Source organism: Miscanthus floridulus, chromosome 12 (assembly GCF_019320115.1).
Source record: "Miscanthus floridulus cultivar M001 chromosome 12, ASM1932011v1, whole genome shotgun sequence".
NCBI classification, from domain to species: domain Eukaryota; kingdom Viridiplantae; phylum Streptophyta; class Magnoliopsida; order Poales; family Poaceae; genus Miscanthus; species Miscanthus floridulus.
Window position 1 is genome coordinate 27,398,007 of NC_089591.1, and position 27,284 is coordinate 27,425,290.

The 27,284-nt window shown below is 44.2% G+C and overlaps 2 protein-coding genes across 30 annotated transcripts; one reads left to right on the plus strand and one right to left on the minus strand.

Moving 5' to 3' along the window:
• Positions 1–176: 176 nt before the first annotated feature.
• On the plus strand, positions 177–27,284 carry LOC136498340 (small ribosomal subunit protein eS8-like). 29 transcript variants are annotated; one of them, XR_010769595.1, is made up of 12 exons: positions 177–296; positions 419–491; positions 1,121–1,454; positions 2,201–2,376; positions 20,198–21,615; positions 21,721–21,956; positions 22,066–22,103; positions 22,193–22,406; positions 22,507–22,591; positions 23,036–23,057; positions 25,436–26,359; positions 26,663–27,284. XR_010769595.1 is itself a non-coding variant. In XM_066494285.1 (5 exons), the coding sequence occupies exons 1-4, from the start codon at positions 293–295 to the stop codon at positions 2,366–2,368; spliced, it is 579 nt and encodes a 192-aa protein (XP_066350382.1). In that variant the 5' UTR covers positions 177–292; the 3' UTR covers positions 2,369–2,376; positions 7,696–7,820. The 29 variants fall into 29 exon arrangements, 3 of the variants coding, with proteins under 3 accessions (XP_066350382.1, XP_066350381.1, XP_066350380.1); XR_010769589.1 differs by having other exon boundaries at positions 22,193–23,057; positions 25,436–25,564; positions 26,250–26,359; XR_010769594.1 differs by having other exon boundaries at positions 22,193–22,591; positions 23,002–23,057.
• Positions 2,877–4,861, minus strand: LOC136495634 (uncharacterized). The gene is made up of 5 exons (XM_066491513.1): positions 4,018–4,861; positions 3,741–3,911; positions 3,535–3,653; positions 3,253–3,417; positions 2,877–3,044 (listed from the first exon to the last, which is right to left on the minus strand). The coding sequence occupies exons 1-5, from the start codon at positions 4,859–4,861 to the stop codon at positions 2,877–2,879; spliced, it is 1,467 nt and encodes a 488-aa protein (XP_066347610.1).

Consider the following 27,284-nt stretch of genomic DNA (forward strand, 5'->3'; position numbering starts at 1 on the left):
AGGGAAATTAGTTCTTTTTCTAATAATAAAATAGTACGTTTGTACTTGTCACAGGCCTGCTGGGCCGCTGCAACCTAAGAATGCCAGTCTCGTCATCTCCACCGTCAGATGAGCACACCCACCTGTTAATAAACCCTAACCCGCGGCCGCCGCCCCTATATAACTCGACGCCCCATGATTTAGCTCTCCTCTTAGGCTCTTCCCATCGAGACTCAACCAGACCAACGGCGGCGCTGGCTGACGAGGAGGCGGAGTAGAGCGGCCGGACTAACACGACATCGCCACCGCCACCATGGGTAGAGCTCCCACACCGTCATCTGCTTCTCGTTTTGCTTGCGCTGGCCTAGTGGCCGTGGTGGTGGTTCGGTTGGGGGCGGTGCTAACGGCGTCGCGGGTTGTTTCGGGTTTGTCCACGCAGGTATCTCGCGTGACTCGATGCACAAGTGCCAGGCCACCGGTGGAAAGCAGAAGGCATGGCGCAAGAAGCGAAAGTAATTGCTTGTCGTTTCTCTTCACTCCTTACATTTCGGTTGGTATGGGTATATCTGTAGATTTGCTAAGTGCTTTGCTGGACCAGGGTTTGGGGTTGGTAGATTTGCATTTCCATCTATCGGTGTGTGGTTGCGGCGGTAGTAATTGATTTGAGTCATTCACTTGACTGGTTACCTTTACCTCCAGTGTTTTATGCGGTTCAGCCTTATAGATTACCCCTTCAATCCTTAAATCATAACGTGATGCTTCTAATGGAACAGCAAACTACTTAAATTGTGGAAATGATGTATGTATTGTAATGAATTGTTACAAGGATCACTGTGGTCAATATTATGTATCTCTCCGTTTGAGGTTTTAATTTGGAATCTTTATTTTGTGTTATTATTACTAGTTATTCTAGTAGTACAGTTGTGATTTCTATGATGTGTTGAGGCAGGATTGTTTGCATATCAGACGTCTCTTTTATATATAAAGATAAAGATTGGACATGTAAGTTTTGTTAATGTGAATTGGTTCGGTCAGCTCATAGTGCAACTGCAAGCTAATAACTGTTGTATATTGTGTTAACCTTTTTGCTTGGTTATTGTGAGTTTCAGAAGTTAATTCAAGATTCTTGTTTGTCATAAAGGTATGAGCTTGGCCGCCAGCCTGCCAACACCAAACTGTCTAGCAATAAGACAGTGAGGAGGGTCCATGTCCGTGGAGGCAATGTGAAGTGGAGGGCTCTCCGCTTGGATACAGGTAACTACTCATGGGGAAGTGAGGCTCTTACATTCAAGATCCGCATCCTGGATGTGGTCTATAATGCATCAAACAATGAGCTTGTGAGGACTCAGACTCTTGTGAAGAGCGCCATTGTACAAGTTGATGCTGCTCCATTCAAGCAGTGGTACTTCACGCACTATGGAGTGGACATCGGTAGGAAGAAGAAGGCGCCTGTTGCCAAGAAGGATGCAGCCGAGGTATTATTCATGCAATTCAAGGTTTAATTGCTGTTTGCCCTTAGAATAGATTGAATTTAGGTTCATGTATTATTGCATTTGGCGAATAGCTGCTTGCTAGATATCTTACTAATTCATTGTTTTTAACATGTGCATACTATGTACCCCTAGCAGTTCTGTAGCTTGCAGTTTTTCAACGAATCTCTTCTTTTTATGACCAGCATGTTGTATTTCATCAGCTACTTTGTTTATGCTTGTTTTACATTTCTATGTGAAAAAAGACTAAAGTTACTATTTTGATTTTTGCAATCATTATCTTCTGATTCTTGGCGATAATTTTTTTGGAGAAAAAACAATAGTTAAATTAAATTTTCTTTGTGTTGCTCAACTGATAGATTAGGGGTAGCACCAATTGAAGAAAAACTTGTCCAACACCGGTTGAGATGGTTTGGACATGTCCAACGGAGACCTTCAGAGGCATCGGTGCGTAGTGGAATCCTAAGCCAGGATAGTAACGTGAAGAGAAGTAGAGGAAGACTGAAGTTGACTTGAGTAGAGGCAATAAAAGGAGACTTGAAAGGATAGAATATACCCAAAGATTTAGCCTTAGATAGGAGTGCTTGGAAAACAGCTATTCACGTGCTGGGTTTTAACTCTAGCCTACTTCAACTTGTTTGGGACTTAAAGGCTTTGTTGTTGTTGTTGTTGTTGTTGTTGTTGCTGCTCAACTGATGTTTCCTGTAACTGACCATTTATTGTTTGTGTAGGGACAAGAGGGTGAGGCTATAGCTAAGGAAACAAAGAAGAGCAACCATGAGCAGAGGAAGCTTGAGAAGCGCCAGCAGGGGCATGCACTTGACACTCATATTGAAGAGCAATTTGGCAGTGGAAGATTGTTGGCTTGCATTTCTTCCCGCCCTGGACGGTGTGGCTGAGCTGATGGGTAAGGAATACTGGATTTCTTTTGTGCTGTCTTAGACATTAATCCAAGGTTTTTAAGGCGGTAAAGCGAGGCGAGGCGACCAACTACCGCCTTACGCTAAAGCGAGTAAGGCGTAAGGCGAGGCGACGCCTTACGGCCATCCAACAGTAGTATAGACTAGAGAACTGGAAGCATGTCATACCTTGGTGTTGTCCTCTCCTGTGCAGCCCGCAGCCCTAAGTGTGCATCCAACAATACACTGCAATGGAGAGACAATTCAAGTTAGTACCTAGGTATTTCATAGGGAATATGGCACCAGCAAAAATAGAAATTAGTTGAGGGATAGGTAAAGATTAACGAGTAGATAAACACACTGCCACAAATAAAACCATTACATAAATAGTTCAACAATAGTCCACTAAACAAGATAACTAGAGTGCTCAGTGAGCACATTCCACAATACTACAATACTAGTGCATAAATAGTCTGGCACAAATACTCAACTCTCAAGCATCATTAAGTCAATAGAAGTCATCCTCCATCACAAAAGGATCTGAATTGCCACCACCAGCGGCAGCTTGATCACTTTCGTCAGCAACAATAGGTGCAATTTCACCATAGTCATCAACTTCCACATTATCAATCAGATATTCTTCATCAGAGTTATCATCTTTCATGTCTTCATCCTCCTGTGGTTCATAAGTCCTAATTGGGGCAGTAACTGCTGCAGACCGCCTACGAGTATAAGTTCTATCAATATTAGTTGCATCGTCGCGAGCTGCCCTAGGGAAATTACGACTACGATACATTTGGGATGCACCAACAGCCTCATCAACTTGATCCCATGTAATTTCAAGTCCACAGCCATTATGGACTGGTTCCGCATCCACATCAAACCCATTCATTGTTCCAATCAAAGTCTTCCAAACACAAAGGATCAAAGCTGCCTGCTCCTTTCTCATGTCGCTTTTGAAACCTCACTGCCATCTTTCGGTTGTATTGAACATAGACCAAATCATTAAGCCTTTTATGCTCTAACCTGTTTCTTTTCTTAGTATGAATCTGCAATGGTAAAAATGCAAACAAAAGAAATATTCAACAAGCATTAATAGATAGTAGATTTTATTTATTCCTTAAACTGGGATAATTGAGTACTTATGTAATTGACATATTACTTACTGACTCAAATGTGCTCCAACAACGCTCACAACCTGAAGCTGAAGCACAAAGCCCAACAACACGTTTTGCAAATCTTTGAAGCTCTACGGCTTTGCCACCATATGAACGCCACCATTCAACTAGATCAAGTGACCAAATAAACATTTTCATGTTAGAAATTAGGAAAGACTAAAAAAGTCAGATTGTACAGTCAGTGAATAACTTACTAGGAGACTTGATTTTGATGTTGTTGATTGCAATTTTGTTGCTGAAGCTACCCCTTAAGTCCTCATATTCCAAAGCTTGGTCATCAATCTTGTTTTGAAGATCTTGGTCAGGCACCATTTTTGAAAGAACCTCAGTAAATGCAGACCTTAGCTTACCAGCCATAACATCATCTGTTTTCAGGTCAAAATACTTGTTTGGGGTTCAAATATAGTGTTGCCCCATATAATGGTTGGTCCACTTGATCTTCCCAACGCTTCTCAATGATTGCCAAGATACGCTTAAGCAAGTCTGCCTTTTCCCTAATAGGGAAATTTTCTTTAATCTTTTTCTTTGCATATTCCATACAAAACTGAACCTCTAGCATTGCTGGCCTCTCATCCCCATCAACTATTCTCAGCAAAACAATAAGGGGCTGTGATGCTCTCAGGCAGTCCTCAACTGAGTTCCAAAATTCGGTTGAAAGAATGGTGTCATGTACTTTCTTTCTTGCTTCTGTTCTTGCCAATTTGGACTTAGTCCAGTCATCACTTACAAATAGAAATTTCAGAGCATCCTTATGAGTGTGTAGGCTGCGCAAAGTGAGGAAAGCAGTAGCAAAACGAGTTACTCCTGGTCTAACAAGATCTCTACCTCCTGTCTTCTCCCTCATTGCATCAAGAAGCCTCCCGTGCCTATAAATAAAGGTAGTAACTTGTCTTGCACGTGCAATAGGCTTGCTAAACTCCTTCATTTTGCTAATGTCCTCTAGCATGAGGTCCAAACAGTGTGTTGCACAAGGGGTCCAGAACAGTGTTGGAATTCTTTCCATAAGAAGCTTGCAAGCTGCCTTATAATTAGCATCGTTGTTAGTGACCACTTGAACAACCTTGTCTCCTCCAATTAGATCAATTCTCTGCTGTAGTAAATCTGTCAACATTGGTGCATCATGTACTTCACTGGATGCATCAACAGACTCCAAGAAGAAAGTCCCCTCTGGACTATTGACTAGGAAATTAATGAGGTGACGGCTATCTGTCCACCCATCTGACATTAGTGTACAGCCATATTGCTTCCAAGTAGCCTCATGCTTCTCCTTTATTTTGTTGACCTGTTCCATAGCCTTTCCAAGCAATGGCACCATCGCCTCATGGTAGCTAGGAGGTCTATATCCAGGTCCATACTGCCCAATGGCCTCACACATAATCTCAAGGCTCCTTGAGTTGATAGCATTGAGTGGTATTCTACACTCATAGAAGAAATTGGCCACATGCATATTGACTTCATCTCTTTCTTCCTTGGTCCTGATCCTTCCCTCCACACTGCTTTGTGCAGGTCCATAGAATGCCTTTCCTCAACCACTTCCTCAGGTTTTTTCGGAAGCATGGTAATCACTGACTTTTCTTTCTCTTTTGGTCTAGGTGGTAGATTTGCAAATTTGAGAGCAGATTGCTTCCTTTTGGATGCTGTCCCTAAACTTAGATGTTGCACAGTTGTACCAGATGACTGAGAGGCAGCATTAGCATTGTTTTGAACCTCCACCACTTGAACACCATCATCATCATCATCTAGGTTTAGCGCTCTCCTTCCCTAAACTAGTGCTGCTTCCATTTCAACAGCAATTGCTGTTGTTGTCTTCTCACATTTGAGAGCATCTCCATATCCACCTACAAGATGCTCCTTCAATCTCTTGATTCCAGACTTTACTTGAGTTCCACAGAGGATACACTCAACCAAATCTCTGTTGCCAATTTTTAGCCAGAAGCCATACTTCCACCCAGGATCACCAGACCTGGCCTTCCTTTTTGGACCTGTCCTTAGATCATATTCAGCAGTACCTGAGCCTACACTTTATGGACTTACAGTGTCTTCTGTTGCCATTTAGATGGACTCCTGTGAAACACGACAAGCAAAGTAATTATTAATTAACATTATGCACTAATGGACAACTGGACAGTGGATGAAAGCATCTAGGCCCCTAGTTGGATTTCGGTGATTAATGTCAATACAAAGATTACTATGACTAACGTGTGTTTTGCAGAGACAAGTAAGTTAGGTCATGGTAATGGAGATCGATTGGGCAATCGAGGTTGTCATGCCCCTACGATGGAAATCGTTTCGGTTTTCAAAGGATGGACGACAAGGTTAAGGATGACTAGTTCTAAGTGTCGATTGGAGTTGGAGAGACACTTAGAGTAGTTTAGGACTTTGTTTTTCCTTTGGCCGTACTATGAAGGGGGGTATGAACGGGTAGCTTGACCTAGTTGAGTCTAGTGAGTTAGGTGTGGTGCACACTTGTTAAAACTAGCTCTAGGTAGCTCCTATGAATGCCCAAGATCCTTTGAAGCAAACTTCATTCACATATGTTCGGAAGTTGGAAGTGAATGGAGGGTCAAATACTGATCGGACGCTGGCTCCGGTGCGATCGGACGCTGGCCGCAGGGTCCGGTCAGTTCATTTGACCGAGAAGATCAAGTCTGGTGTGACCGGACGCTGGGAGGTCATGTGATCGGACGCTGAGGGCCAGCGTCCGGTCAACTCCAGTAAGGGTCCAGACTTGGAAAAGTGTGACCGGACCCTGAGTATCCAGCGTCCGGTCGTTTACAGTAAGCATCCAAGAGCGACCGGACGCGTCCGGTCGGTACTGACCGGACCCTGACAGCGTCCGGTCATCACTTGAATGCTGGTTCGCGGGTTGAACTGACCGGAGCGTCCGGTCATCACGACCGGAGCGTCCGGTCATCCCGCAGAAGCTCATAACGGTTCATTTTTCAGGCTGGCTTATAAATAGAAGCTCCACTCGTGAGTGGAGTATCCTTTGCTCATTCCAACAGCTGAGAAACACGTTTGTGAGTGCCAAGAAGAGCAAGATCCTAGTGAGGTGTTTATGATTTGAGAATCCAAGAGAGTAGCCTCACTAGCAAATCAAGAGTAGCAAAGTGTGCATCCATCTTCTCATTAGGCTTCGCGTGGTCAAGTGAGAGTTCGTGCTTGTTACGCTTGGTGATCGCCATCACCTAGACGGCTTGGTGGTGATTGGGAGTTTGGTGTTCACCCGGCGGAGTTTGTGGGTGACCCAACTCAAGTTGTGAGCGGCTTTGGGTGATTCGCCGCGACGGAGTGTCGAAGAATCAACCCGTAGAGAGCACTTGATCCTTGCGTGGATCAAGGGGGAGCTACACCCTTGCGCGGGTGCTCCAACGAGGACTAGTGGGGAGTGGCGACTCTCCGATACCTCGGCAAAACATCGCCGCGTTCCTTTCTCTCTCTACTTACTTTGAGCACTTACTTTGAGTATTTACTTTGAGCAATTCAATACTTGTTTTACATCCATAGAATTGCTTGCTAGAGTAAGTTTGGAACATAGGTTGAGAGGTTGTTGTGCATTAGTTTGATATAAACACTTTTTTAGGCACAAGGGGTTAATTGGGCTATTCGTAGGATTTGATTATTGCAAGAGAATTTAGAATTAGCCCAATTCACCCCCCTTTTGGGCATCTTGATCCTTTCAATTGGTATCAGAGCCTCGTGCTCACTTTTTAAGCTTAATCGCTTAGAGCAAGATGTCTCACGGGGATGGACCTCCTCCTATCTTTGAGGGAGATGATTTTCCATATTGGAAAATCCGCATGGAGGCATACTTAGAAGCTCTAGATGTTGGAATTCTTAGAGCCGTCTCTCAAGGGTTCCCCGCACCTAGGAATGCTGCACAACTTCAAGGGGATGAAGTGAATTATGAGAAATGGAATGCAAAGGCTCGCAACACCATTTTTAGAGGCCTTTGCAAAGAAGTGTTCAATCGTGTAAGGAACCACAAAGACGCCCATGCTCTATGGTCGGACGTTTGTGCGCTCTATGAGGGAACCAAGAGTGAGCGTGAGGAGCGCTATCATCTTGTGATTAAAAAGCTAAATTCTTTTGAGATGTTTCCCAAAGAAAGTGCTAATGAGATGTATTCTCGATTAAATGTTCTTGTAGAGGAAGTCAATGGGCTTGGACTTACTCAAATGTCACCATCCGATGTTGTGAGAAAAATCTTGAGTGTCCTCCCCATTGATAAATATGGACACATTGTGACCGTGCTACTCAAGGTGATCTTTCCACCGCTACACCCACATAAATCTTGGAAAAGATCAATGCTTATGAGTTGTACATGCACATCACACCACAAGATGGCTCATCCTCTACAAAGAAGAAAGAGAAGGACTTAGCATTCAAAGCGAGCCAAGACAAGGGCAAAGCAAGACTTGAGTATGAGAGCTCAAGTAATGAAGATGATGAAGAAAGCCTTGCCCTCATGGTGAAGAAGACCACAAAGATGCTAAAAAGGCTAAACAAGAGTGGCATCAAGTTCGACGGCAAGAAGAAAAAGTTCTTCACAAGCTCAAGAAGAAAGCCAATCTTCGAGATGGATTGCTACAATTGTGGTGAACTTGGCCACTTAGCTCATCAATGCACAAAGCCCAAGAAAGACAAGTTCAAGAACAAGGGCAAGAAAGATGATTCAAGTGATGAAGATGAAAAGAAAAAGAACAAGCCATACAAGAAGAGAGATGGCAAAAAGAGGGACTTCTACAAGAAGAAGAAGAGTGGCAAGACCTACATTGTCGGTGATTGGCTCACGGACATTGATTCATCAAGTGGATCATCCGATGATGATAGTGACGATGAAAAGGTGGCCGCCATTGCTATTGATCTTGCATCTTCACCGCCACCATCGCCATCATCCTCTACACACCTATGCCTTATGGCCAAAGGTGAACGCAAGGTAACTAAGAGTGATGATAGTAGTGATGATGAACATGCTAGTGATGATGATAGTGATAGCGATGATGATGACTCACCCACTTATGATGATCTTGTCAAAATACTAAGAAAATATACTAAGATCATTAGAAAGAGTAGAGCTACAAATGAAAAACTTGATGCTAAAAATGATTCACTTTTAGCTAAGTGTGATACATTAGAAAAGGCTAATGATGAGCTCAAAGAAACAAATGATTCTATATCATCCAAACTCAAGGAGCTCAAATCTTCTAAGAAAGAGCTTAAAGATAAAAATGATAAACTTGAGTGGGTGCACAATGAGCTTGTCACTAGTCACCATAAGCTAAAAGATGAATATACAACTCTAAAGATCAATTATGATACCCTTATTATTGCACAAGAATTCTTACCAAATGAGCCACATGATGCTACTAACCATGTTGTTAAGATTGATATAGCTACCTCATGTGATGATTTAATTGATGAAAGCATTGAGCATGGATCTAGTAGCAAGGGCAAGTAAGTGGTTGAGTGCAATGACTATGATGAGTATGTCAAGCTCAAGAGTGACAATGAGAAGCTCATGAAAGATCTTAAAGAGATGAAAAGTCACAACACCATTGTGCTAGAAACTCTTGATCATGACAAAGAGGTGATCCTTGAGAATGAGAAGCTAAAAGAAGAAATCAAGAAACTCAAGGAGGAGAAGAACAATGATATTCTCAAGGAAGAGAACAAAAAGCTCAAGATGGAGAAAGAGCATCTCAAAGTGGGATTGAGCAAGTTTGCTAGAGGCAAGCATCTCCAAAGTAAGCTACTCATGAATACCGTCATGAAGATGGATAGAAGTGGCATTGGATATATGGCAAGTGTAGAGAAGAAGAAGGCTCAAGCTCAACACCAACAATCAAAGCCAAAGCCAAAGCCAAAGAGATGTTTTGAGTGTGGACAAGAAGGTCACTTTGCTCATGAGTGTCAAACTCCACCACCACAACCCTTGCCCAAGCATGCTAGACCCTTTGCTTTCAATGCTCACTACATGCTTAGAAAAGATTCGAGTGGAAAGATGAAAGTCATGTTCTTAGGTCCCCCCAACAAGAGTAGGCCTAAGAAAGTTTGGGTGGCTAAGTCACTTGTTGAGAAGGTGAAGGGCCCTCAACAAGCTTGGATCTCTAAAGCTTGAATCTCTTGTGTGTAGGTGAACTACAAGACCGGTGGAAGTCATTGGGTTATTGATAGTGGTTGCACTCAACATATGACCGGTGATCCTCGTATGTTCACCTCACTAGATGAAGAGGTAGATGGACAAGAGAAAATAACATTTGGAGATAATTCAAAGGGCAAGGTTAAAGGATTGGGCAAAGTGGCAATATCAAATGATCATTCCATCTCCAATGTGCTCTATGTTGCTTCATTGAGCTTCAACTTGCTATCCGTTGGGCAATTGTGTGATCTTGGCTTTCAATGCTTATTCACTGAGAAGGAGGTGGTTGTATCCAAGGTTGATGACAATCAAGTGATATTCAATGAATTTAGATACAACAACTTATATCTAGTTGACTTCACCTCCGAAGATGCAAACTTGAAGACTTGCCTATTCACCAAAACAACACTTGGGTGGCTATGGCATAGAAGACTTGCTCATGTTGGGATGAGCTCACTCAAGAAGCTTATGAAGAATGATTTGGTGAGAGGGTTGAAGGATGTGAAGTTTGAGAAGGACAAGCTTTATAGTGCATGTCAAGCCGGCAAGCAAGTTGCAAACACTCATCCAACCAAAGCTTTCATGTCAACCACAAGAGTGCTAGAACTCCTACACATGGATTTATTTGGACCAACAACATACAAGAGTTTGGGAGGAAATCTCTATTGTCTTGTGATTGTGGATGACTATTCAAGATATACATGGGTGTTCTTCCTTCATGACAAATCTGAAGTTGCATCTTGTTTCAAGAAGTTTGCCAAGAGAGCTCAAAATGAATTTGAAGTGAAGCTCAAGAAGATAAGAAGTGACAATGGCAAAGAGTTTGACAACACAAATATAGAAGCTTATTGTGATGAAGTTGGAATCAAACATGAAGTCTCCGCAACCTATACTCCTCAACAAAATAGTGTAGTTGAGAGGAAGAACCGGACTTTGATCACTCTTGCAAGGACAATGCTAGATGAGTACAACACCCCCGAAGCTCTATGGGCGGAAGCAATCAACACCGCATGTTATGCATCCAATCGCCTATTTCTTCAAAAGTTCCTTGTCAAGACTCCATATGAGTTGCTCAATGGGAAGAAGCCGGACGTCTCCTTCTTTAGGGTGTTTGGTTGCAAGTGCTACATCTACAAGAAACGGCAACACCTAGGAAAGTTTCAAAGGCGTTGTGATATAGGTTTTCTTGTTGGTTACTCATTGAAGTCCAAAGCATATAGAGTATTTAATCATGCCACCGGCTTGGTTGAAGAAACATATGATGTGGAATTTGATGAATCTAACGGCTCCCAAGGAGTACATGAGAATCTTGATGATGTAGGTGATGAACCATTGAGGGAGGCTATGAAGAATATTCCGGTGGGAGACATCAAGCCAAAAGATGATGAAGATGATGTACAAGTCATTAATCAACCCTCTTCATCAAATGTACTACAAGATGGTGAAAAAGTTGGAAGAGTAGAAAATGAAGATACTCATATCTCCCATGAGCAAATGGTGGTACAAGCACAAGATGTTGATGCCCCACAACCTCCTCCTCAAGTGGTCAATAGAAGAAATACACCTCTCCTACAAGATCATCCTCAAGATCTCATCATAGGGAGTCCAACGAAGGGGGTGATGACTCGATCTTAAAAACTTACCTCATTTATTGCTCATCACTCTATTGTCTCTTGCTATGAGCCTACCAAGGTAGAAGAAGCTTTCAAAGATCCGGATTGGATCAATGCCATGCATGAAGAGTTGAACAACTTCACTCGCAATGAAGTTTGGAATCTTGAAGAGCGACCAAAAGGAGCAAGAGTCATTGGAACGAAGTGGGTGTTCCGCAACAAGCAAGATGATCAAGGTGTTGTTGTGAGGAACAAGGCAAGACTAGTAGCAAAGGGGTTCTCTCAAGTTAAAGGTTTAGATTTTGGAGAAACCTTTGCACCGGTTGCAAGATTAGAAGCCATCCGTATCCTTCTTGCATATGCATCACATCATGAAATGAAACTATATCAAATGGATGTGAAAAGTGCATTCTTAAATGGCTTTATTAATGAACTAGTCTATGTTGATCAACCTCTCGGGTTTGAAGACCCTAGATATCCTAATTATGTTTATAGGTTGTCCAAGGCACTATATGGGCTTAAGCAAGCCCCAAGAGCTTGGTATGAGCGCCTTCGGGACTTCCTTATTGAGAAGGGCTTCACCATTGGGAAGGTCGACACCACACTATTCACCAAGAAGCTTGATGGGCATATCTTCATTTGTCAAGTGTATGTTGATGATATTATCTTTGGATCATCAAATGAAGACTCATGCAAAGAATTTGGTGAATTGATGTCTAAGGAGTTCGAGATGTCAATGATTGGTGAGCTTACATTCTTTCTTGGTTTTCAAGTCAAGCAAATGAAAGAAGGCATCTTCATCTCTCAAGAGAAATACACAAAAGATCTTCTCAAGAGATTCAAGATGGATGAATGTAAGCCAATCAAGACCCTAATGCCTACCAATGGACATCTCGACCTAGATGAGGGAGGTAACTCGGTTGATCAAACTCTCTACCGTTCCATGATTGGTAGCTTGTTATATTTAACCGTATCTAGGCCTGACATCATGTTTAGTGTGTGTATGTGTGCTAGATTTCAAGCTAGTCCTAAGGAAACTCATTTAATTGCCGTAAAAAGAATCCTTAGGTATCTTAAGCACACACCAAGCATTGGCCTTTGGTATCCCAAAGGAGCTTTATTTGAATTAATTAGCTATTCCAATTCGGATTACGCCGGATGCAAAGTTGATAGAAAGAGCACATCCGGAGGGTGCCATTTGCTTGGTAGATCACTTGTCTTGGTCCTCCAAGAAACAAAATAGTGTGGCTTTGTCCACCGCCGAAGCGGAATACATTGCCACGGGTGCTTGTTGTGCACAAATATTATACATGAAACAAACTTTACTAGACTATGGAGTAGCTCTAGAGAAAGTACCTCTTTTGTGCGACAATGAAAGTGCGGTAAAACTTGCAAATAATCCGGTTCAACACTCTCGCACCAAGCATATAGATATCCGCCATCACTTTCTAAGAGATCATGTAGCTAAAAATGATATATCACTAGAAGGTGTAAGATCCGAAGATCAATTAGCGGATATCTTCACTAAACCGCTAGATGAGGCTACATTTTGTAGATTGCGGAACGAGCTCAATGTACTTGATTTTAGTAACTTCACTAAAAATTGAGCTTGTGTTGTCCCTTGCATTCATTGTAATATACAACATGTTTAATTTGTGGCAATGCATATAGGGCTTGTTTAACATGGTTAAGATAACCGCCGAAAAGCGTGTGAAGAAGCTTAACCATGGATCAAACTTGACAAGCAACTAGATTTACTTACAAGCATTACATATGCATGAATGTTGTTTTGTCGTTTTGTTCCATTTGCCCTCTTGTTGCCTAGTTTCTTAAAAAGAATTATAGCCTAAGGCAAAATATTTTGAAAAATATGAGATTTTGAGAGAGGTCACTCACATCAGTCCCAATTGGTGTTTATTTGGATCTTATTCAAGTTGGGACTTGATTGGGAACAGGCAGCGCAAAGGAAGGTTGAAGGATTGCTGGAAAAGGTGCACCGGACGCTGCACCGGACGCTGCTGTCCAGCGTCCGGTCAGTTCACAGGAAGTGAACTGCTGTTGAAGGAGTGACCGGACGCTGCGTCTGTGCGTCCGGTCAGAAAGGGCTCAGCGTCCGGTCGATCGGAGGATGACAAAGTTAAACTGACCGGACCCTGCCTGCGTCCGGTCATGGACCACCGGACGCGTCCGGTCGCGATTCCAGAGGATTTGGACCTCTCTGGAATCGACCGGACGCTGGGTGGTAGCGTCCGGTCGCTACCACCGGAGCGTCCGGTCAGTGGATCTCGCGCGACTTCAAGTCTTTTTTCGGTTTCCTTTTCTGTCGCGTTTGGGGAATTATAAATCCGGACCTTCGGTTCACCTGCCTTACCAGCGCCTCCGTGAGCCCGCAACCAAGCCGCCACCTCCTGCCTAGCCGTGCCGCCGCAGCCTCGCTCGCCAGCCCTAGCCCGAGCAGCCGCACGCCGCCGCAGCCTCGCCGCGTCACCACGCCTGCCCAGCCGTGCGCCTCCGTGCCCCTGTCCCGCGCTACCACCGGTCCGTCGCAGCCAAGCGCCGCCGAGCTCCGGCCCTGCCTTGCCTCTGCTCAGTGCCTCGCCGGCCTCCTCGCGCCCTAGCTCGTTGCTTCATCGTTGCCAAGGCTGCCAATCTTCGCCGCTCTTGCCCTATCCTCCCATTGTTTGGTAAGGCAAATCTTGTGGTTCAATCTTGATCTCCAATTGTGACCTAGATCAAATTCTAAATACATTGATTCCCCATTGCATTCAGGGCGTTTGACCTAACCCTAACCGGTTCCGAGATCCCCCACGTGACGTCTTATCTATTCTCAGATCGCTGATCGTCAGGTAGAAAGCCACTCGATTCAAGTTCGCATCTAAAATTGCTTTCTCTATTAGGATTTCGCATCTATTAGATATATGGTATTTATTTGTATATCCATCTATTCTATCGTGCAGCGAGTCGGTTCCGTTGTGTTTCGTCTGGCAGTTGGCAGTAAACTCGGAGCCAAGCTCGTGAGTAAGGATCGAGGCCAAGCCTCGAAAGCAGCAGTTTGACAGTTGATCTTCATCAGCGACAGTTCACCATCTTGTCAGTTCAGATGGCTCGCACCAAGAATGTTGGTGGTGGCCCAGGTGAAGATGATCGGAGGCCCCCGCCTCGTCAGCCAGCCGGATCCAAGGGCAAATCAACCAAGCAAGTAACATCCAAGAAGTGGAAGTACCCCGACGCAGAGACAGCCAGAGCAGCAGCTGTTGCAGAGGCCGCAGAGCGTGCCGAGAGAGGTGGCACCCGCAGGGGAATTGTCATTGCAGATCAGCCAGTTTCACCCGCAGTCAGAGCTGCGATTGAGGAGGTTGAGCATCGTCATGGTAGTCCAGCTGGGACTGCCACGTTTGCAGGACGACGGGTTGCCATTGAGGAGAGTCCGTCAGCACAGCAGCAGCCTCCACCAGCAGAGCCTCAGCTAGCCTAGGAGACTCAGGAGAGTCAGGAGACCGAGCCGGCACCTCAGCTACGCCGCTCGAGTCGTACTAGTGCTGCAGTTCCACCGAGGCCAGCTACACGGCGCAGGGGTTCACGCCCTCCGCCCAGACCACAGGGTCCGCCTCCAGTGGTTCATCTCGACTTGAGGGCCGCTATAGCCAGGCAGGTTCAGCAGCTGCGGTTTGTTGAGTTTGAGGTTTGGTTCCCTCCGAGGAGGGATGAGAGAGTAGCTGAGGGGTTCTACACGCCACTGCAGGAGGATTTCTACAATGCATATCTAAACAGTGGGGCAGTGTTCAGATCACAGAGGGTCTGTCCGATAGAGTCCATTATGGCAGCAGCCGGAGAGGGCATTCGGCAATACTTGTCATATTTGCCAGGACTGTCAGATCTGATTGGACGGACAGGGATATATGTACCTTCTTGGGTTCGTCAGTTTTATGCCTCGCTCTACATTGATCCTCATCACAGATTCATTCACTTTGCCTTCAACGGCAAAGACTATAGAGTGACGAGTAGCAGGGCCAGAGAGATACTGAGACTATAGGAGCAGCTTGTAAGGTTGCATGAGGTTTGCTATGGACATCAGGAGCCTCTCAGGCGTCCTCATGGAGGGTTGGTGCCCCCTACAGACTTAGTGCGCTATTGCTTCAAGGAGCCGTTTGGTGAGGGGTCGAGCAGGAACCCCAGTGACTTGACTCCTATAGCGAGGATACTAGAGGCCATCATCAGGAGGACATTGCTTCCTAGGTTGGGATACAGGGAGGGCCTGACTCGCTTACAGCTCTGGCTTCTCAATGCCATCATGCAGATGACAGTGTTTGACATCTGGGACCTCCTTCTTTCAGAGATGGAGGATACTATAGCTGAGGGATTCAAGGGTCGCAGGCAGCTTCCCTATGCTCACTGGATCACGTTCCTCATCCGCAGAGTTGTGATTGATAAGCCCCCTGGCATGATGGATGAGTATACAGGTGCCACTACAGAGTTCCCAGCTTACAACCTGTCACAGAGGATCAGACACGCCACTCCTCAGGCACCCAGTCAGCCTAGCCGTCGCCCCGATGTGCCAGTCTGCAGCTCAGCAGGACGAGATCATCAGAGGGATTGCAGCCACTGAGGAGGAGCTAGAGGCACAGCAGGGAGTGAGTGAGTACAGTGACAGCTCTAACGACGACTACCATCCTATACCTCAGATGCCTCCACGCAGACACGATGCAGAGGCCGGTAGCTCCAGTTCTGCTCCACCTGCTCCACAGACAGACCCCGCTCTCATTGCTATTCTTGAGCGGATGCAGCAGGATCAGACACGACAGGCACAGGAGACAGCTACAAACTTCGCTCAGTTTCAGGCTCGTCAGGACGAGTTTCAGCGGCAGCAGCAGCTCCTTCAGCACCAGCAGTTACTCATGCAGCAGCAGCTCATGGGATTCATGCAGCATGTAGTGACAGCCATTGGGATTCCACTGCCACAGACTTCGCCCCAGCTTGCACAGCCTCCTACCACTTCGACGACTCCAGCAGTACAGCCCATCGGGCTTCAGAGTCAAGGACAGCCTCCAGCTCAGTTTACTTCACCTCCTGTACAGGTGTCCCAGTGGTTAGCTTCACCTGGTGTAGTCCCGCAGTTCACTCCTTATCACACGGGTTTCTCACCAGAGCAGACTTCCTCGCTATTCGTGCCTGAGTCGTCAGTCTCCAGGAGTCTTGGAGCATCATTCAGCGAGTTGACCGGCATGCCTACTCCGCCTCACATGCATACTGCCGGTCCGTCTACAGCAGCTCCAGCTATCATGACTACTCAGAGGCTCCCCTCGTCTATCGCCTCGTCAGATCCTACGACAGACATACTTGCAGCTTCACAGGCAGCACCAGCCCCAGCTCAGACCCAGACCGCTTCAGCGACACTTCCTGCTTCAGAGGGTCAGTCAGTTCAGAGCTCAGGGTCAGATGATGATGGCGCCCAGTTCCATCTTGCTCCACGTACTTCAGCGCCCGACTCGTCCGCTGCAGCCCCGTCGACCGACCCTTAGGTTTTGGTGTTTGACGCCAAAGGGGGAGAGGGTTTGTGTATGTAGACTTAGGGGGAGCGAGTTTTAGGGGGAGCTAGTTATCTAGTATTATCTTATTATATATATTTGGAGTTTTATTTGTGTGAGACACTATTACTTATGCATTCGTGTGTTTTCTTTCATGCATACTATTATATATACATGTGATATTGCTATCTACATGATTGTGATATTTGACATATGTGATTTCTACTTTGCTTTATCTATATGTCATATCACTTGTGGAATGCTCATTTGCTTTTGCTTCCGCGTTTTTACTTCGAAGCAAATGAGCCTTTGTTATTAGTACTCATGCTTAATTCATATTCTTTGAGTACATTGTGTTGGCTTGGGTCATATAAGCGTGACTAACTCTCTTGTTCTTATTGACAAAAGCTTATATGAATCAAGCCTGTCAAAAACCTCACTCCATAACATACTCGAGGTGGTATTGTCATCAATCACCAAAAAGGGGGAGATTGAAAGCATCTAGGCCTCTAGTTGGATTTCGGTGATTAATGTCAATACAAAGATTACTATGACTAACGTGTGTTTTGCAGAGACAAGTAAGTTAGGTCATGGTAATGGAGATCGATTGGGCAATCGAGGTTGTCATGCCCCTACGATGGAAATCGTTTCGGTTTTCAAAGGATGGACGACAAGGTTAAGGATGACTAGTTCTAAGTGTCGATTGGAGTTGGAGAGACACTTAGAGTAGTTTAGGACTTTGTTTTTCCTTTGGCCGTACTATGAAGGGGGGTATGAACGGGTAGCTTGACCTAGTTGAGTCTAGTGAGTTAGGTGTGGTGCACACTTGTTAAAACTAGCTCTAGGTAGCTCTTATGAATGCCCAAGATCCTTTGGAGCAAACTTCATTCACATATGTTCGGAAGTTGGAAGTGAATGGAGGGTCAAATACTGACCGGACGCTGGCTCCGGTGCGACCGGACGCTGGCCGCAGGGTCCGGTCAGTTCATTTGACCGAGAAGATCAAGTCTGGTGTGACCGGACGCTGGGAGGTCATGTGACCGGACGCTGAGGGCCAGCGTCCGGTCAACTCCAGTAAGGGTCCAGACTTGGAAAAGTGTGACCGGACGCGTCCGGTCAGTGTGACCGGACCCTGAGTATCCAGCGTCCGGTCGTTTACAGTAAGCATCCAAGAGCGACCGGACGCGTCCGGTCGGTACTGACCGGACCCTGACAGCGTCCGGTCATCACTTGAATGCTGGTTCGCGGGTTGAACTGACCGGAGCGTCCGGTCATCCTGCAGAAGCTCATAACGGTTCGTTTTTCAGGCTGGCTTATAAATAGAAGCTCCACTCGTGAGTGGAGTATCCTTTGCTCATTCCAACAGCTGAGAAACACGTTTGTGAGTGCCAAGAAGAGCAAGATCCTAGTGAGGTGTTTGTGATTTGAGAATCCAAGAGAGTAGCCTCACTAGCAAATCAAGAGTAGCAAAGTGTGCATCCATCTTCTCATTAGGCTTCGCGTGGTCAAGTGAGAGTTCGTGCTTGTTACGCTTGGTGATCGCCATCACCTAGACGGCTTGGTGGTGATTGGGAGTTTGGTGTTCACCCGGCGGAGTTTGTGGGTGACCCAACTCAAGTTGTGAGCAGCTTTGGGTGATTCGCCGCGACGGAGTGTCGAAGAATCAACCCGTAGAGAGCACTTGATCCTTGCGCGGATCAAGGGGGAGCTACACCCTTGCGCGGGTGCTCCAACGAGGACTAGTGGGGAGTGGCGACTCTCCGATACCTCGGCAAAACATCGCCGCATTCCTTTCTCTCTCTACTTACTTTGAGCACTTACTTTGAGTATTTACTTTGAGCAATTCAATACTTGTTTTACATCCATAGAATTGCTTGCTAGAGTAAGTTTGGAACATAGGTTGAGAGGTTGTTGTGCATTAGTTTGATATAAACACTTTTCTAGGCACAAGGGGTTAATTGGGCTATCCGTAGGATTTGATTATTGCAAGAGAATTTAGAATTAGCCCAATTCACCCCCCCTCTTGGGCATCTTGATCCTTTCAGTGGACACAAATAGTTAATTAACACTGAACACTGATCAGAAGAGGCTAAGCAATAAGCACTGAGCAGTGAGCACTGAGCACCAAGCAAAGCAAACATAAACAAATCAGCATGCTGCTGTCCTGCTCGAGAGAAGACAGAAGACGCTAGAAAAATACAGAGCAGAAGCAGAGTACCTGGCTCGAGGGAAGACTGGAGGAGGCAGCTCGGGTCCTGCTCCTGCTCGAGGGAAGACTGGAGGCGGCGGCTTGGGTCCTGCCCCTGCTCGAGGGAAGACTGGAGGAGGCGGCTCGGGTCCTGCTCCTGCTCGATGTTCACCAGAGGAGGCGATGGGGAAACAGCAGTCCGCCGGCGGCTGCTCCTTGCGCGTGTGGGGAAGAGGGAAGGGAGGGGCGAAGCGGCTCGTGTCCTACTCAATGGAGGACCAGAAGAGGCGACGCGGAAACAACAGCCCATCGGCGACTGCTCCTCGCGCGGATAGGGAATAGGGGAGGGGGAGGCGGAGCCTCGGCGGCAGCAGCTTCTACCGGCGGTGCGGGCGAACGCGTTCGCGCGGGTGAGCAGGTAGGTTCGTCTTCCCTGCGAGCGCTCCTCTCTCTGCTCTCTGATTTCTCCTGCGCTCCTCTCTCCCCGCGCGCCTAATCTCCCGCGCGCGTGATGCTTCCCCACGCACCTACACTTTCCCCGTCCTTTCTCCCGCGCCCGCGTTTTCCTACCGTGGCCATCCCCGTATGGCGCCCGCCTTGCTCGATTTCGACGAATCGGACGCCAAATCGACGACTTCCGGACGCCATGGTAGTAAGGCGGACGCCATACCAATCCGAGGCGGGTCGTCCCGCCTGTAGCGCCTTGCCGATTAGGCGACGCCAAAGCGACGCCTTAAAAACATTGCATTAATCCTCATTTTGTGTTTTGGTCCTCACCATATGCTAACCATATGCCATTAGCATATGGAATTGAGATATTGATTAGCATATGGAATTGAGATATTGATGCCTGTGGATCTTATATGTTTGGGACTGCTTCACAACTCTGCTACACAAACTTCACTCTAGAGCAGTTCCAAAGAAAACCTGAAGTTTGTGGAGCACCCCTTTAGGTGCTTTCACCTTTTATGCTGGAGTAGGGTTGTGTAGAGCTAAACCTGTTTGGTTGAAAAATGTGGAGTGAAGCAGTCCTAAACACCCACTAAGGATATGTGCAGCTGCAGCTATGCATTGTCACAATTGGACCATTTCACCTCGCTTAAGTAGCTTATATAGTTTCCACCTGAAATTTCCAGACAGTTGCTGTCAGCTAACCTACAGTGGCATTTCCTTATATTGGCAGCTACATCCTTAGGGTAAAGAGCTCGAGTTCTACATGAAGAAGCTCCAGAGGTAGAAGGGCAAGGGTGCTGCACCTTAGAGCATTCATTTTAAGGCCCCGTTCGTTTCGCTGAAAAAACAAGTCGAAACATTGTTCCGGCTGATTTGTTGTGAGAGAAAAACACTGTTCCGGCTGAAAAAACAAGCTGAAAAAGACGAATTATAAGAGAAGCGGCAGAATATCTTCTACTTGGGTTTTTCTTTTCATGTCATTTGCAGACAAAATGAATACTTTATAAGTGAATCAACTCACTTCAAAGAATTGAGGATTTTCACATGCGGTGGTTGTAATTGTGATAGGTTTGCTGTTTATTGAAGCTTTCTGTCTAAAGCAGTTTTAGTTTACCTTGAACATGGTTGTTAGAAATGGAATTATGAGATCCTATCCAATCTCTATTGTTGTTTGGTTTTCACCTTATAGCTGCTAACATTTGACTAAATTTGTTTGCTATAGGAAGGTGGTGTTTGGATCCAGTGACTAAAATTTAGGAGGTCGAGAGAACGTTGCATTGGATGTTCGGATACTAATAAAAAAATAAATTACATAATTCGTCAGTACTCTATGAGACGAATTTTTTAAGCCTAATTAATCCATCATTAGCACATATTTACTGTAGCATCACATTGTTAAATCATGAACTAATTAGGCTTAAGAGATTCATCTCGTAAATTAGTCGCAAACTATGCACTTAGTTTCGTAATTAGTTTATATTTAATACTCTATGTATGTGTTTAAACATTCGATGGGACAATGACTAAAATTTAGGAGGGACAACCAAACATCACCTAAGAACTGGTGATGCGTCCGACAATATCTGTCATGAGAGACCTAACTAGAGTATTTTTTAGGAACACAGAATTTTATAGGACTTACTCCCTAACTAGAGGTTTTTTACAAAGTGAGGCTAACTTTTTTTTTACTATTATAATACAAAGTTTGGTTAGATTTATAATAAAATGTATTATTGAATTATCATATACTTATAAGTATAAACAATATAATATAAAAATAATGAAAGTGTAATTTGAAAGATTGTGTTATGTTCAACTGTGCTTTATAAAATGTAACGGGGAGTTTGGTAGCACTGTGGTGGCTGATTTGCAGTGTACCTGCAGACATTTTGTGTCTTGCGCTGGCAGGCTGATTTGCAGTGTACCTACAACGCCGGCAGCCACAGCATCCCAGGTGTCGTTCGGCGGGACTGAAAAATAAACCAAAATACTGTTCCGACGGATTGTTGTGAGAGAAAAATATTGTTATGTCTGAAAACACTGTGCAGGTGAACAGTACTTCCGTGAGTGGGCTGGCTAGCCCAGCCCCAGCCGGCCAGCCAGCCGAACACTCAGCCAAACGGCTGGCTTCAAGTGCAAGTGAACAGGGTGGGTCCCCAAGCATTAACGCATCCACCTACGCTCATCTGGCCAATTTCTCTCCAACATTCATCTCTTCTCTTTGACTGTCCCTCTCTTGTACACTCATATTAGAAAAACAACGAAGAAAACATCGAAGATCCTGGCGGTGATCTGCGGCAGCAACTTGTGGTGCAGCGACGTCGGCGGAGCGGGGCGGAGGATCTGGTGTGGCGCCAAATTCTCCCTTGCGGTCAACGGCGATCCGCCACCGCCGCCAACCCTACCAGGGATGGGGACATGCGCTGCAGCGGTCAAGGACTCGTGAAGGGTGATTAATCGGAGACGGAGAGAAGGTGCCACGCTAGAAGGTGAGTCATCAGTTCCTATCTCTTGGAAGATTTTTCGCATCCCCCCAATCACCATGTGAAATGGCTTATTTCGTGTGTTTTTTCTGAGATTTTTGGTGGATATTTGAAGCGCATATCAAGAAGAGCCGAGGATTGAAGGGCATAACGGTGAGTACTCAATTTGTGTGTTTGGGAATTTTTTTTTATGCTTTGCTCATTCAATGTGACATCTGAATTATATTTTGCTCCTCGTGAAGAGCGGCATAGATCAAGAGGAGCAACGCTTAGCAAGTTGAGTACTCGTTTCATGTTAATGGAGATTGATTTCACGAACACTTCCCGCTTAAGCAGATCATCTAATATTCTGTTTGTTGTTATCGAATTTTCTGTGGCGAGGGAAGTTCAAATCAGTGGTTGGGTGACGACAAGCTTGGAGGAGATGCTGCATCCAGTCATATAGGGTTTAGTTTAGTAAGTTATGAATTTGATTAGTTGATTAATCACTGTATGAAGCATTGGCTTATATAATAACCTCTATCGATTTGAATCAGAGCTATTTGTTCATTTCCAGTTTTCCAACTCCCAGTCGTAGCTTCATATGTTCAGCGAAAACTCAAAGCCAGTACGGGCGGCAGATCAAACACCATTTCTATTCAGCTAAGATTCTTATGACTCTTGCTGATGTTTCAACATAGGCGCCATTTCTTTGATTGCATTGTACCATTTAGTGGTCTTAAAGATTGTATCTCAGCGTTCCATGGCATAACAGGACATAAATAGATATGTTAATTTTGTTGCATTATACATTCCCTCAGCGTTCCATGGCATAACAGGACATAAATAGATATGTTAATTTGTTGCATTATACATTCCCTATCCTATTTTACTTTAGCCAGTGATGCAGGTACGTTGATAACTGTTTATTAAATAGCATTTTAAAGTTTTAGCTAAAAAACATTGCAAACCTTATAAAAATTGCATTGCTTGACACAACATGGAATAAAGAGCTATATTAATGTTGTTTTGGCCTACATGCCTTAATATTTTAATTTGCCACCTTGTGTAGCTTTTGGATGATAATATTGTTTCTACGGGTGCAGTCACAAGGGTTGGAAGGCATATGTAAGTGTCTTCTTTGGATTTGGATTTGCTTGCTTTTATGGGTTGGATTTGGATTTGGATTTTACCCGGTTCCGTTGAGCACACCTTAAGGGAGAACCAAAAAATCCTTATTTTTCTATCAGGGTTACAAATGGGAGAATAAAGATTACATGATTCTTAATTATTTCTTACATTACTTTCTATGTAACATCAGAGTATAATATTTATCATTTATAATAGCAAAATATCAACATGTGATCAGAGTTATGAACAATTTAAGTTAACAACAGAATATAAACATATGATCAGAATTATAGCGGAAATAAATATCTATTCATGACATGATGAAGTATTGATATATAAATTATGACAATAGATTATAAAACTTCCATTTATACAAACATTGAGGGAGAGTTATAAATAAAAACTATGATCACAGCGTAAAGAAAATCCTCTCTGAACCCACCAGGAGGAATCCACACACAAAGGTCAGCTCTAGCTTCCACCTGTCACCTGCAACAGGAGGAAATAAAACCCTGAGTACTAAATTGTACTCAACAAGACTTACCCGACAAGGGAAAAGAAAAGACTGCCAAGGATATGCAAGGACTATCTGGCTTGTGGGTTTATTGTATCTGCAGGAAGCATTACTAAGCGTGCGTCCTTATATTCGATTTTATTAGCAGTCATCATTAGTTCATTATCAACCATTCTATATAAGCACATGTGCTACTTTCAAGCAGGTGGTAAGCAATCAAATTTCCTTTTACCATCTTTCATCTTCTAGTTCTTACTACGATGCTAGAGTTTAGACAAGTCGTACCGACACGGCGGCGATCCACGAATTAATGAGCCTAGCTGGATACCCCAAAACACACACCCTGCTTGTACCCCAGGCACAAGCAGGACCAACCCACTACCCTCCTGTCACGGGGTCTATGTCTCCGTCCAAACTAAGACTCCAAGCCTCCGCCCCTAAGTCCTGGACTCAGTGCGGTGCAAGGACCTCCACCCAAAAACTACCCTGACAGTCGGTCCGAAAAGAGTCAGAACCCATGATAAGAGAGTAACAAGTCTTCCATACGCCCATACCCAAGTATGTGCTCGGGATAATAAGTCTGTGACTTGCCTAGAGTCCAATGCAACGATCGGTCCTTAACCTGATATAGACAGGGAAAACAGTGTAACCAAGCTATGCCCCGTTGGCCGCAGGACACAACCTCTTACACCCATCAATACCCAAACCATATCCCTGCCCGGTCTCTATTTTACTTTCCACCATTTTATATATATTCCAAGTGATAATAATACAGTAATATATTTTCTATCTCTCGCGAGTGACAGGCAATTACTCGACTTCTATCGGAGTCCTGTAGCATAGCAATCTATACGATCCTGTCATACTAGTAAGACTCATAGGATAAAGATATATATATGCAAGTGGGTTTCATTTAACTCTTTGAAACTTAATGCACAAATATAATTTAAAGTACAGAAAAGTAGGGATTATGTACCGGGGCTTGCCTGGGTAAGATATATACTAAAAAGTTAGTATCTGCATCTTCAGATCGTCCACCATCAACTGAATAGAAAGCCCATTGCATCATCTCATAAAGAGAATACCATTACACCATCTTCAGATTCCCAATCATCCTTCAATTGATCTGTTGATCCATCATCGTACCTATATGATATGCATTGATACAAATGATGCAACAGATAATTAACAAGGCAACAACAACTCTCAAAACATAGGTCATACTACGAACTAACAAGCTAGCTCTAATGACTAACGTACTAGTCTATGTATCAACATACTAGTATATCTTCAGTGCTGCCTGACCTTGCGGGTATAGTAGGAAGGTGCAGGCCTGGGGAATTTCGTGCACAGCTCAAAGGTGTTTCCCGGTGACTGTCCACTGTCATATGACATACTAGGTATATCCTATATAAATTTAGTTGTTGTGCACTTACATAATTACTAGCCTGCATAGCACAGTCATTGTGCCATTCCTTAATAACTGAGCATGAGTCGTCCATAGCACGTAGCTTGCTCTTCTATGAATTTTTGCTATTCGTATAGTTGCTAGCTGAACCTCAATTTGTCTTGCTCCAAGAGCAAGACCATATGTGTGTGAATGACGATGTGCTAACTGCTAGGTATCTTCATCTGCTGCTCCTGAGTTGTGCCTCTGATTCCACTAACCAGATACTGATTGAGTGCTCAAGAGATGCCTCATGTCAGCATGCCGAATAAAGTGTATAAAACCACTGAGTATATACACTATTATTGACGGAGACTATGTGGCAATGTCATATGCTATGTTTCGATACACCGGTTATCCATCATTTTACTTGCTTATTACACTTATGCATTCATTTCCTTTCTATAAATACAGACAAGATGCAGCTGTTGCTTTATGGGATGATCAAGCAGAGGCCTTTTCAGATAGGGTGGTACATGGATATGGCAACCAAGTATCCTGTCAACTTCCTCTTTGTTGCCACAACATCTCGGTTGTTTCAATGTATTCAGTTAAACTCATGCCAGTGCTACCCTGGATCTATTTATTTCACTGTATAATCTACATGACCTCATATTGTTTGCCAGACTCATTAGCTTCATTTCTAAATAATCCACGGTTTACAGATCATACACTTGATGCGGCTGTTGTATTAACGAATATGTATGTACTAATTTAAATTTTACTATAGGCACTTAATGCTAATTTTTAAGAACTCCATGATCACAACTATGATCTAGACAATTCCGGAGGCTACCTGGAGCCAACAAGAATTGCAGTTAATGAACTTGCCAAAAGTTCACAGTCCGCATACTATCCGCCGATTTTTACATGAATGTTTCATCGTTGTTGCTTTACTTTCCCATTTCTCTATATGCCTTGTGATGTTTCATCTTATCACCGGAAGAACAAAATGTTCTATAAAATGCATGGTCCCATTTAGTGGTTATTATTTTTTGAAACAGTTCTGAAAACACTGTTCTAGAATTTTTTTAATTGGCCGATATGCACTGACTACGCCGAAAAAATCATTTTCTCTGCAGTTTCAGTGCTCTCCAGCACGTAGGCTGCTACTTTTTTTTTTACAATTTCATTATTTTCATTCTGCTTATAACAACTAGATGTAGAACCCTTTAATCGGTGTGCTGTGTTTTTCATGTTATATTTCATTCGGCAAACAACTACACAGATGTTTCTGAGGAAAGACTTGGGCCGCAACTCATTTAGAAGTTGAAAAAGGAAGGTGTTAATCCCAAGCAGTGGAGACTTAGAAATTTCCAGTGCATGTTATGCCCACAGGTATGGAGCATCTGTTCTTTACAATCTTGTTCTACTGCTTCCAGTTTAGTGTCTTTTTCATGAATTATATCAAGCTTTACAATCAAGCAGTCTAATTGATTTAAGACATGAATGATAAGAAATTGCTTCCAAGAAGTGATGCATCTCTAAATCATCCATTCAAATTGACTTGATTCAAGATAACATTGCAACTCACACGCAATACTGTTGTATCATTTCTTTTTAGTGATCCATTGCATTTCGGATCTTTGAGCTATCCAGCGACAAATAACGAACTATAACTTACACCGGCCCTCACGGTAGGTTGTCTGCTATTGCTTCTTACACTGGACAAGACTGGGAGTTCATTGGGGAGCCTGCTTCGACACATCGTGAAGATATTCGGCTAGGAGAGGATAGAGATTTAGATTTTGTTTGTTTCATAAGCTTTTCTGAAATAGACATGTCCTCTACTTGGTGGGGTTGCAGGTGAGGATGCACGCAATCCGGACGGCGCACGAGAACATTGACATGACCATCAAGGCTGCTGACAGCATCCTCTCCCAATTCGACCTTGCCCGTCGTGTGCGTTCGCTGTTCCTCTGTCAATCAAGATGCTAGACGTTTAGCCGAAAATCAGAGTGAATCGGATAAAGTTTTCATGTGGCATGGTGTGGATCTAAGGGCGTTTGAATGAATGTGCAAAAAGGTTAGGTGCTTACGATGATTTATTGTTGAATTATCAAATATTTTGGTAGATTTAAAGGATGGAGTTAATTGATATAACTCCTCTTTAAGGCTTATATGTTGTTTAGGGGAATCACCGTTTATGATATTAGATTGAGTTACCATAATTATAGCGTTTCTATTGAAAGGGATGCAGTTTTGTAAAAAATTCATCTCTAAAAGTGTTAAATTGATGGCTAGCTGAACTCATTGCGTTGAG

What these genes read in the sequence shown, in the direction of transcription:
- LOC136498340 (XM_066494285.1), top strand. An exon ending in GCATGGCGCAAGAAGCGAAA is followed by an intron (nt 492 to 1,120) that starts GTAATTGCTTGT and finishes TTTGTCATAAAG; the next exon opens with GTATGAGCTTGGCCGCCAGC. An exon ending in CCAAGAAGGATGCAGCCGAG is followed by an intron (nt 1,455 to 2,200) that starts GTATTATTCATG and finishes TTGTTTGTGTAG; the next exon opens with GGACAAGAGGGTGAGGCTAT.
- LOC136495634 (XM_066491513.1), bottom strand. Translation starts at nt 4,861, where the DNA reads ATGGTGCCATTGCTTGGAAAGGCTATGGAACAGGTCAACAAAATAAAG. An exon ending in AAAGGCAGACTTGCTTAAGC is followed by an intron (nt 3,912 to 4,017) that starts GTATCTTGGCAA and finishes ACCTGAAAACAG; the next exon opens with ATGATGTTATGGCTGGTAAG. An exon ending in GTTGGAGCACATTTGAGTCA is followed by an intron (nt 3,418 to 3,534) that starts GTAAGTAATATG and finishes TTACCATTGCAG; the next exon opens with ATTCATACTAAGAAAAGAAA.